Here is a 12,488-nt window from a genome sequence, read left to right as displayed (position 1 = left end):
CGCTGACACTAACTTTAGCTACCTAGCGCCAACGCAGACACCCTAGCACCATAGTGCAAGGGTGCCTGCGTTGTAGGGGAAAATTGATTATGTGCAGGAAGGTATCCCCTTCCTGCACATAAACAATCTGAAATGACATTTTGAAACTTCTATGTATGCTGTTTCATGCAGCACACATAGAAGCTGCAAAATGTCATTTATTTTTTTTACCTTCCTGCACATAAACAATCAATGGCCTGTTGCTATTTCTAGGTGTGCTGCACAACACAGCACACATAGGAACATAGAGAAAAATAGAAACATATTGTTGGCATATGTTCACATAAAGACAATACACCAAATGTGAATAGTTTACAAATTCAGTTCAGTAACATTGACAGTGGATTGAAAAATAAGACAATGACAGCCTGTAGATCTCGTATGTCAGCAGGCATTGTATATTTAACAGGGCCTTCATCAGGACTATAATAGACAATGCAGCTGATTTCCAGCCATCTGCCAAGTCTCCCGAGGATACAGTACAGGGAAAATTGAAGAAAAAGTACTTACTACTTTTAATTTTTTCTTTTTTTCGCAGTATTTTGCGCTCACATTTTGTGAATACGCAACAAGTAGTAAACCTACTCAAAAGTTTAAATAACTCAAAAGTGTAAGTTAACTTTGAGACTCAGACCCGATATTTCCAACATCTAAGACATATTCACTCTAGATTCCAATAATCACCAGGGGGCATATTATCAAGGGGGTTTATCTCCGCTTTTTTGGCTTTAAAAGACAAGAAAGCGGAGATAAAATTATCTCCCTATTACCTAGCTGCCGCTAACACCAGTTAGCGACAGCTAGTAGGAGATAGCAACCATCTTGGGCCCCACTTTGCATGTCAGTGATATTTATCACTATTGAGATGCAAAGTGGGCGTGCCAAGATGTTAGAGACTGAAAACAGTCGCTAACATCGCTATCTCCTATTACCAACTTTTGGAGATATTCGTGCTAAGCGGGAATATCTCCAAAAACTAACACCTGCCCTGAGCAGTTCTTAGCCATGTTATCCAATGGGAGGTGGATAACATGGCTAAGAGCATTAGCTCGCTAATGCATGAATATCACTGACTTTTCAGCGATATTCATGCTTTGCGGCGATTTTTACCGCATTTGCGTTAAACCTTGGTAATACCAAGGTTTATTTGCGGTAAAAATCGCCGCAGCGCTGCGGTAAATTTTTGTCTCTAACCAAGCAATAGCGATAATTATCGCTATTGCTTGGTAATATGCCCCCAGATTCTTCTTAAGTGTAGGGTAAAAATTAGGGGGCATATTATCAAGGAGGTTTATCTCCGCTTTTTTGGCTTTAAAAGCCAAGAAAGCGGAGATAAAATTATCTCCCTATTACCTAGCTGTGGCTAACACCAGTTAGCGATAGCTAGTAGGAGATAGCGACCATCTTGGGCCCCACTTCGCATGTCAGTGATATTTATCACTAATGACATGCAAAGTGGGCGTGCCAAGATGTTAGTGACTGAAAACAGTTGCTAACATCGCTATCTCCTATTACCAACTTTTGGAGATATTCGCGCTAAGCGCGAATATCTCCAAAAGCTAACACCTGCCCTGAGCAGTTCTTAGCCATGTTATCCAAAGGGAGGTGAATAACATGGCTAAGAGCATTAGCTCGGTAATGCATGAATATCGCTGACTTTTCAGCGATATTCATGCATTGCGGCGATTTTTATCGCATTTGCGATAAACCTTGGTAATACCAAGGTTTATTTGCGGTACAAATCGCCGCAGCTCAGCGGTAAATTTTTGTCTCTAACCAAGCAATAGCGATAATTGTTGCTATTGCTTGGTAATATGCCCCTAGAATCTTTATTATTAAAAGGGTACACACACCAACACCTCTGTGTTCCCCCTCTTCATGTACTTTGGCACGTTTTGAAACGTTTAAGCAGCTCTTCTGCAGACAGAGCCGTAGCGGGCACCGGGTATTTTCCCAGTGGGTCAGAAGGGTGGAGGACAGTTTTGTTACTGAGGGCCGGTTTTGCAGCAGCACTGCAATATCCCCCCACCCTGTAACAAAAGCAGCAGAAGTGTAGCAGCAGCAGTGTTTTCACCAGCAACACCTCCCCCCCTCCCCCCCCCCCACCCCAAGGGGCTGGTCCGAGTTGATTGTCAGGGATGCTTTGCATTCCCAGTCCGGCCGTGTCTGCAGGCCAATGCACACACATGGCAGCTACTTTGCAAAAGTATTGATGCTGAATTCAACATTATGTGAATATAGAATACGAATCATTGACCATACACAATTATAAGAGATACCAGTTGCGTTTCTATAAACACATCCTTTCTTGTTTCTTTCTTATTAGTTAAAGTAGTTTGGCTAGTAAGGCAGGTCGTGTATGTATACTTGCATTTCTTTGCACCATAAATTACATATTTATGATGAAAATGATAATTATGCCATGTCAAGTCCATGGTGATTATAAGCGTGCGACATGTTTATTCTTTCAGATTAAAAGAACCTAAAGAACCAAAGGAAGAACATTTAGAGAGGATTTACGATGGCAGCCTGACCATCTGCGAAACACAGCACAGGTACTGGATGCTTTCAGTGGTTGAGCCAGATATACCTGCCTAGCTTCAGTTCGGCTTCTTTTTGTTCAGCTTTTTTACCACAGGATTAATACTCTTAACAAAAAAAGTACCATCTGTGCACAACAGTGCAGAGTGGGACAGTAAGTTATTGATCTATCTGTCCATGTACTCAATTGCTCATCATCCTCATACTTAGTCACTCATTATGTCATTCAGGCATCTTCTCATCTAGCAATTGCCTCATTTTTGCAGTTACTCATTAAACCATTCACAACAACACCCACACTAACGGGGGGCGTGGCTTGGATGCCGAGGAGGTAGGCAGCGTGAGCTCGGAGCTCCGCGCCCGATCCCGGAAAATATCCTGAAAATCTGATCGGACCCCGACGTAATTGATATCATCCGACACTGGAAGGTACCACGGAGGGTCCGGTGCCCACGAAGGACGACACCGGGCCATTCCAAGCCAGTTATCCGACTCTGAAAGTTGGACTCAGGCGCGAAATCCTCGACCTAAAATGGCGGCGGTGGCATGAGACACGGAGACGACGGAGTCGCCGGGCCGGAGCCCCCCTAACAGCTGCTACCCCTACAGGTCGGAGGTGCTAGCGGTTGCATCGCACCCCTCCCTAGGTGTTGGAGTGGACCTTGGGCGCACCCCGGGCGGTTGGGATCCGCCCCTTGGTAGAGGAGGCGACAGTGTGGCTATGTCCCAGTGACGGTGACCCCGGGCCTCTGAGCACGACTGGCGCCATCCGGGCTAGCGGTTGATCGGAGACTTTGATCCCTAGAGACAGCCTTGGATCCGGAGACCTGAGCAGCGCCCCGGGCACGAAAAGGACAGGCTTTTCCGCTGCGGCTGCAGGGACCCTTCCTGAGGGCAGGGCCCGGCGACGTGCGGAGAAAGAGCAGGGACAGAGTTGGAGACCACCGCTCGAGCCGGCCCAGATGGGGAAGCCAAATAGGAAGGGAGAAGGTGCGACCGATACAGAGGCTGCGGAAGGAGCGGATCGAGACCAATCGGCATTACAGCGGATGCAGGACCGTATCCTGGAGGCCATCGCCACCACAAAGGACGCTTTGCAACAAGATATAGCTCAGGTGGCGACGGGATTGGGCCTCCTGAAGGCCGACCATGATAAACTTAAGGACAGAGTGAAGTCCGTGGAGATCACGGTTAAGGAATTAGCCCCGGGCCATGCAGCGGTGAAGGCGCAGATGTCGGAGGTGATGGACCGCTTGAAGGTGCTGGAACGGAGGGCCGAAGATGCGGAAAACCGGAATAGGCGCAACAACGTACGCCTCGTGGGCCTGCCGGAAAAAATTGAAGGCGACGATATGGTGGGCTACCTCGATAACTGGTTGCGAACGGAGGTGGCACCGGAGGGACTGTCCCCCTTCTTCTCCCTGGAACGGGCGCATAGGGTTCCGGCGCGCCCGCCGGCCTCAGGCCTCCCTCCTCGCCCAGTGGTGTTCAAGTTGCTCCATTACCGGGACAGGGACTGGCTTTTGCAAAGGGCGAGAGAGGCAGGGCCCTTTCAAGTGGCCAACAGCAGGGTCACTATGTTCCCGGATTATACGTTTGAGACACAGCGGCTCAGGGCGAACTTTCTGTCCCTTAAGCGGGAGCTCCGCGATGAAGGCATCAAGTACTCTCTGTTGTTCCCCGCCAAGCTGAGAGTGGTGGTGGATGAACAGTCTCTCTTCTTCACATCCTCTGCGGACGCTTTGACCTGGTGGGACACTTACAAAGCAGGAACGGACGGTGCTAAGGCCAGGGAGGAGGAGGCTAAGGTGGCGCAACCGGTCAGGAAATCCCAACGGATCAGGAGGAACCGCAGGAGGACCGGCAGACCTTCGGTGTCGCAGACTGAGGCGGAGAGGCAGGCGGCCCTACAGGCGGTAGCGGACTTATCCAGGACCACCAGAAGCCAGTCCGGGAAGGGTACGGGCTCAGAGGACTCGGGCACGGGCTCGGAGACGGGACGATCGGAATTTGGTGGAGCCCGGGGCCCTATTGTGACGCCGCAGACTTCGGAGGAGATACTTGAGGCGTGTTGAACTGAACTAGTGGAGTGGACTCACTGGTTGGTCACCGGGGCACTGGGCCCGTGGCAGTGGAACGCTGTTACTTGAGGTCTTGGGGCGCTATAATGTGGGGATTGTGGGGTGGAGTGCGCGGGGTTGATTTGCTTTGAGGACCTAGCGCATCGAGCCACGCCTTACTGGCCCCTAAGGTCACCGCAGTGGAGACTGCGGCCATTACTGCCTTTCTTTGAGGGGTGGTTGGGAGTGTTGGTTTGGATGGGGGTACTTCCAGTTGCGGGGGGCCTGTCCTGGGGGGGCGGGCGTTGCGAGCAGTTGGGGTTGCTCAGGGGGTAGTTGTTGTTGGAGGGGTTTGGCTTCCTGTTTGGAGAGGGTGGGTGGGGTGGCCCGTGGTCGCGGAACATGTGAGGACATTGTTCTTTGCTGTCTGGTCCAGTTGTGTGGGGGGGGGATGGCTAGTACCGGGGCATTGAAATGTGTGTCCTGGAATGTGCGGGGTATGCAGTCAATGACACGCAGGCATAAGGTTCAGGCATACCTCAAGCGTAGAGGGGTTCATATAGCGTTCCTGCAAGAAACGCATCTTAATAAGCAAGAGGGGGCTGCTCTGCAGAGACGCTGGAGGGGGCAGCTGTTTTACACGACGTTCTCAGCTTTTGCAAGGGGGACACTGATTTGGATACGGGCAGGGGTCCCCTTCCAGGTGACAAAAACATTGGTGGACCCGGAGGGCAGGTATGTGGCGGTGGAGGGGAGGCTGAGAGGCAGGGTGATATCTCTCTGCAATGTGTACGCCCCTAATGTAGATCTGCCCGCATTTCTGTCTACAATCTCGGGCAAACTGGCGGGTTATTTAGCAGGGCCGGTCCTCTTGGGGGGGGATTTCAACTCAGTCGAGGATGTGTTATTGGATAGGTCCCATCCCCCACTGCGCGCGTCCCCAGTGCATAGAGTCGCCAAGCGCAGGTTGGAATGGCAGGAGAGCTGGGCCCTCAGGGATGCATGGAGGGCGTTGCACCCCACTACTAGGGACTACTCTTTTCACTCGCACCTGCATGATCTGCACGTAAGGCTAGATGCGTTTCTTTGTTCGCCATGCGTGCTCCCTGCAGTGGGTGGGGCGGAATACTTGGCCAGGACGCTATCGGACCACAACCCATTGTTGATATCTCTGAACTGGATGGTGACTGTTAACTGCGTGCCAACATGGCGCCTGCAACCCGACACCCTGGATGATCTGCTGTTTAGGGAGGCTCTAGGAGAACGCATTGAGAGTTACTTTGAGGAGAACAGTGGTTCGGTCTCCACGAGGGCGGTAGAGTGGGATGCGTTTAAGGTGGTGGTGCGGGGACACTGTATTGGGCACACGGCTGGGGCTTGCAAGACTTTGATGGACGATTTGGATAAGGCTGAAACGCGGCTGAGGGAACTGGAGAAGAGTCGCCCGAATCACCCTGAGTTGCAGGAGGGGCTTAGTGGGGCACGGGAGGGGCTGGCTGTAGAGCTGGAACGGCTGCGCAGCTTTGACCATAAGGCGTACATGACGAGGGCACATGCGGAGGGCGATAAGGCGGGGTCTATGCTGGCATGGCTCGCTAACCCGGTCAGGAGGGGCATGCCGATCATGATGATCCAGGAGGTGGGGGAGGAGCCCTGCCATACTCAACCCGGGATCCTGAATAAGTTACGTACTTATTACGAGGGGCTCTATGAGAGTGGTGAGACAGGAGGGGCGGATGAGCTAGGAGAGTTCTTGGACGGCTTACAACTGCCAAGGGTGGAGGACTCAGAGGCGGAAGAGCTGGGTCGGCCCATCACTCTTGGAGAGATAGGGTGTGCAGTAAAGCAAATGGCCAGGAACAAGACCCCGGGACTTGACGGGCTCCCGATCGAATTCTACAGTAAATATCTAGAGTACCTTGCTCCGCGGCTGCGCGAGGTATACAATGAAGCTCAAACGAAGGGTAGGCTCCCGACCTCCATGAGTGAGGCCCTCATGATCCCGCTCTTAAAACCGGGCAGAGAGGGTGCGGCTTTGTCCTCGTACCGTCCGCTGTCCATGTTGACGACGGACTACAAGATCCTGAGTAAAATTCTTGCCAACAGACTGCTGGTGCACATGACGGGCCTTGTTCATAAGGACCAGTGCGGTTTTATTCCGACACGCAACACTACCCACAATATTCGTAGACTTACGAGACTGATGGGTGCGGACTGGCCGAGCGCCGTTTCCCCATTTGTCCTTTCCATTGACATAGAGAAGGCCTTTGACAGCCTTGAGTGGGGATACCTGTATGAGGTGATGCGACGCTTCGGACTGGGGGACGGATACATAAACTGGACTAAGGTCCTGTACACTGACGCGGTAGCGAGAGTTCGAGTAGGTACTCTGATCTCGAGGCAATAACCGGTCAGGCGTGGCAACAGACAAGGATGTTCCCTATCTCCGCTCCTGTTCGCTTTGGCGATGGAACCCTTCGCTGTGGAGGCCAGGCTGGGCCGCCACTATGCCGGTTTATCGTTTAGGGGCAAACCGCACTTCATTTCTTTATACGCAGACGACCTGTTGATGTTTCTGGCCGACGCGGGCCCTGAGCTCGAGGGGGCACGGCGGCTACTAGGGCGGTTCGGCCGGTTGTCGGGCCTGAGGGTCAACTGGCCTAAATCCTGCCTGTTCCCCCTGAGGTCAGGAGAACCATGCCCACTCACTGCACAAGAACTTAGATGGGAGCCGCGCTGTCTGCATTATTTGGGGGTCTATGTTTATCATACCCCGGCTGATTTACTGGAAGGCAACATCACCCGCTGTATTAATGCCCTACGGGGGTCCATGGACTTCTGGTCGACCCTGCCGTTATCCCTGGCTGGTAGGATCTCCCTGCTCAAAATGGTGGCCCTGCCCAGGCTTTTGTATTATTTTAGGACACTTCCGGTGTGGATCCCGAGCTCTGTCTTTAAACGCCTGAGATCTCTGCTCATAGCGTTCCTATGGGGCACGGGAAGGAGGCGCATAGCGCTCGACACTCTGCTGCGCCCCAAGGATGAAGGAGGGATGGCGGTGCCGGATTTTGAAGGGTATTACCTGGCTGCGCAGCTGCAGATTTTTACTCAGGAGGTTGCGAGAGTGTATAGAGGCCCTGAAGACGCGAGAGTAGATGGTACCCCGCGGCATGTTCTGGCGTACATCACGCTGCACCAGAAGCTCCGGGTGGGAGATTTGACGGTCGAGGAGCAGACGTTTCGACTCTGCTGGGACTGGGCCCGTAAGCGGGCGGGAGTCCGCCTTATGTATGCCCCTGAAATTCCGTTGGGAATGGTCACGGCCCTCCCGCATGGAGGGGACTGGTCGCGCTTGCTAGGTTGGGAGGAGGCGGGGATACAAATGCTGGGTGATTTATATAAGGATGGGGTGTTGCTGCAGTTTCAGGACTTGCAGGAGCGTTTCGACCTGCCGAGGGGCGACTACTTGTTGCATGCAGCGGTAACAGGCGCTATGCAAGCCCACTGGGGGGAAGGGTTGCAGGAGCCGGGCATCTCTATGGCCTGTCAATACACGATGATGGCAGCGGGGACCTTTAAGGCTGTCACTTGCTTGTACTCTAGGATGCAGCGGGAGGCCTTGCAACCATTGACGGCCCTGAAGGCCAAGTGGGAGCTGGACCTGCAAGTGGAGATACCGGACACGACCTGGGGCCAGTTACTAAGGCGAGCACGGAAGAGCTCGAGAAACGCCAGGTTTCAATTAATCCACTTCTATGTTATTCACAGGGCATACCTCACACCGGGGAAAATACAACAGTATTTTGGGGTAGACAACGCTGCTTGCCCCAGATGTACTACAGTCGGGGCGGACCTGGGTCACATGTTGTGGGATTGCCCCTCTCTGGGAGACTACTGGCAGGAAGTTGGGCGGGCCCTTAACAGCGCGACGGACAGAGATATCCAGTACACTAAAGCGGTTGGCATCCTCCGTTGGTTCCCGCACACGCCTAGAAACAAGACTACTAGCAAATTTATAGACTTGGGACTTATTCTGGCCAAGCGGGAGATTACGAGGAACTGGAAGTCGAGAGTGGGGCCCACATATAAAAGATGGTATGGGGAATGCCTGAGGTGGGCAGCATGTGAAAGTACCTTGAGATACCAGGTGGCATGGAGGATGAATGACGAGAAGGCTCTGGAGAGGGCAACTGTATGGGAAATGATGGTGCAGGCGCTCCGTGACATGGACGCTGAGGAGTTGGAGGGCGAGGGTGAGCTAGATGGGGCAGGCCCTGTCACTGTACAGGAGAGCACACCTTAGCGAATGTCTGTTCCTCCTACAACGCACCAGACACTTTTATACTGCTGATACGGCGCAGAGCGACCACGGGGGAGGGTGGGAAGGAAGCTGGAATTGGCGGGCTGTTGGGGAACCGAAATTGGGGGAGGGGGAGGGGTGAAAATCATAAAAGCAACCCAGAAGTGCTTGCCTACTACCACTGACAGACAATGTAAGATAATACGAGAAGCACCCATGGATGAGGCCACCCGCATCGGAGGAAAGGGTGGACCTCCCGGATAACTGAAAGACTGGTTAATACTACTCTTGTACACAGTGAATTGATATTGCTGCTTATCTTGACTGTACGATTATATTGGTGTTGCAATAAAAATGATGTTACAAAAAAAAAAACAACACCCACACTAACTTTCAATGAAGTAGCACTTTTAGTTAACAACCAGATCTATTAGCTTTGCTGCCAGTTTACGTGAGAGTGCTTCTGATAGTGTGTGACTACTTGTCTGTGAGGGGTGTAATAGTGATATCTGGAGGATGTGACTGGTAGTTTTATAGATTGTGCAAACAACCTAGCAGGAGTACTAGGAGATCTAGCCCATTAACAGCTGGGCACAGCCCTACTTACACTTGACTAAGCTGCGTCCTGCCTCCATATAAAGGGCTGCATAACCCCTGTAGTTTCTCTGGAGCCAGGGAAGGCAGGAAACCTGTGCACTTCAAAGTGAAAACCCTAGAAGCTTCTCCCACTTCAAAGGATGTGCCAGTTATAAATATTAGACGCCAGACACCAACTCGAGCACACATCTGGACCTGTGGAGGCTCTGCCAGGAAGACGGATGGCTCTGCTGCTGAAAGGGCTACCACTCTGCTGGACTGCTGCTCTGCAGGACTGCTGCTCTGGTATGGTGATATTCTGCCCTCTTGCCCGGGTATGAAGGACTGGACCAGCAATTGTTGAACCTAGGACCCGAGAGGGACTCCAAGAGATAGCTGGCTGGCCTCCTGACCAAAGCTTCATGGACAGAAGGGTCCAACCATCTTTAAACAAGCACCTGGACTCTGCCATTTGTGAGTCCTGCCCCGCCATGTGATACCACTACTGCCCTGGACCCTTGGAACTGGGTCAGAAGTACTCTGCCAGCCCATCTGTGGATTCAACAGAACCAATGCAACCCCGAGCAGACCAGACGTATCGCCTCAGCTGCGAGGGTTCTCCCAGCGCAAGGACTGCACATTGGCCTTGCAGCCCGCATTGGAATTGCCACTGTACGGTACCTCCCCAGCGTAGGCCCTGCATCACTAATCTCTCCTCAACGGCAGCCTCCACAAAGACACAGTTTCTCGCATTGCTGCCTTACAGCTACTCAGAACCGACTCATCTCTTCAGCTGCATAACTCATCCTTGAAGCAGGCCCTCATAATCCTCAATGATAATGCAGGCCCTCACATCATAGTTCCTCAGAACCGAAGCAATGCATCAGAAGTGCAACGCATCCTCAGCGCAGGACCGTGCAATGTACCAAAACCAGAGTATAAGGTACACTTGTTCAGAGGGCCAAGTGGGTCCCTGTAACCAAACCATGCTCCATCGTGGTCGGTCTGAACATGTGACTTAGGGCCAGATGTATCAAAGGTTTTTCCCCATTCTGTGTCTATGGGAAAATCTGTTCATACATATGGCCCTTAGTCCCAATCCTGCGTGACCAGATATCCTCTGTTGGTGTTTTGCTTTTTGGTGCTATATTCACAGAAAAGTTGTATATCACTGTTTCTGCTGACTGGATTTTTGTCATTTTGGTGTTTATTTATTAAAATATTCTCTATTTTTCTAAATTAGTGTGGAATGTTTCTTGTGTTGTGTTTTCACTTTATTACTGTTTGAATGGTGCATAATTTATTTATTGCATATAAGTTAAGCTGACTGCTCTGTGCCAAGCGACCATGGAGTTGAGCACAGGTTAATTTGCGATTTGCTTGTGCCTTACCCTGACAAGGATGGTGGTTGCTGCTACGGTAGGGTTTCACCCTCCTCAACTTGTAACCCAATTTCTCACACTGAGTTATAATAAATCCCTGCAAATAACATTTATTGTGTAGAAGTGATCTGAGTTGGATAAGGTCATGAAGAGGGTAAGACCCTCACAAACCCCATGACTTATCTGACAGATCTGTTGTCCTCCAAACAAATCTTCAACTTATATGTACAGAGTTTTTGCTTTCCCCGAGGAGAGATGGGTATATCCAAAACAGATATACCCAGATAGATATCTTTAGGCCTAGGTTTAGCTATAATAGTGTTGCCAAATAAGGGAGTGGTCCTGGAAGGGCCAGTAAGTGTCTAACCCTGAATTTTCAGGCACACATTAGTACTGTATTATAGATGACTGTAAGGCACTAGTAAATCCTACTGGGGTAGGAAAGGCACCCCTTTTTAATCACTAACTTCTGTTAAGCCTGTGTTTTGTTGTATAATATAAGCCATTAACTAAATATTCCTCAGACTATAGATTGAATCTGTTTTTGCCCCATTGACTGAGCTGACATTAAAGAGGATGCCCAGGAATGTGATTTGGACAGAGGAATGCCAAACTGCATTTGACTTCCTTAAGCAGGCCATATGCAAAGCTCCTGTGCTCAAGCCCCCTAACTTTTCCAAGGAGTTTATCGTTCAGACAAATGCCTCAGAGCATTGCATAGGAGCAGTACTATCCCAGCTTAGTGAGGAGGGCCTACACCAACCTGTAGCATCATCTCCAAGAAGTTACTACACAGTGAACAGAGGTGGAGTATTGTTATGAGAGAAGCTTTTACTCTGGTCTGGACCCTGAAGAAGTTTAAGCCATACCTGTTTGCCACTCTCTTTTTGATTCAGACTGACCACAGGCCCCTCAGGTGGCTCATGCAATGAGGGGTGAGAATCCAAAATTGTTAAGTGTTAAGGCAGTCTCTTTCTTTACACAGTATGCACTTCAGGGTAGAACACAGACCTGGGCTAGGCCACGCCAATGCTGATGGTCTATTTGAGTTTCTCCACCTTAGTGATGAGAACTCCCTAGAGGTTGAGTAGATCTCCCCACTTTCAGCTGTGGGACATGCGTTAGACCTGTCATATTTAAGGTGGTCTTTCCCCAGACCTTTTTTATTTTACCTCATGTGTATGCTGATTTTTTTCTGTTGGCATTAGGACTCTGAACACTTTACCACAGCTATCCAGTTCTAAAGTGCATGTGTTTCCCCCTAAACATTGTGAAACTGGTGTGTACCTTATTGGCATATTTGGTTTACTAGTAAGTCCCTTGTAAAGTGTTATAACAAATACCCAAGGCCTGTAAGTCAATTAATTAGTGGGCCTGCAACACTGATTGTGCCACCCACATAAGTAAACTTTCAAACCTATCTCAGGCCTGCCATTGCAGTGACTGTGAGTGCAGCTTACTGCCACTTCACCTTAGCATTTAACACTACTTCACAAGCCTCAAACTCCCCTTTTATTACATATAAGGCACGGCTAAGGTAGGCCTTAAGTAACCCTAAGGGCAGAGTGCTATGTAAGTAAAATGTAGGAC

At 50.6% G+C, this 12,488-nt stretch overlaps 1 protein-coding gene across 1 annotated transcript in view; it reads left to right on the top strand.

The window, feature by feature from the left end:
• RNF207 (ring finger protein 207) overlaps positions 1-12,488 on the top strand; it is a 900,262-nt gene that overhangs the window by 875,748 nt on the left and 12,026 nt on the right. Inside the window, exon 17 of the mRNA XM_086921721.1 lies at positions 2,511-2,594. Coding sequence (XP_086777847.1) covers positions 2,511-2,594 — 84 coding nt within the window. The remainder of the gene's footprint in view (positions 1-2,510; positions 2,595-12,488) is intronic.

Source organism: Lissotriton vulgaris, chromosome 5 (assembly GCF_964263255.1).
Source record: "Lissotriton vulgaris chromosome 5, aLisVul1.2, whole genome shotgun sequence".
Taxonomy (NCBI): domain Eukaryota; kingdom Metazoa; phylum Chordata; class Amphibia; order Caudata; family Salamandridae; genus Lissotriton; species Lissotriton vulgaris.
This window is presented reverse-complemented; position numbering and strand designations above follow the sequence as displayed.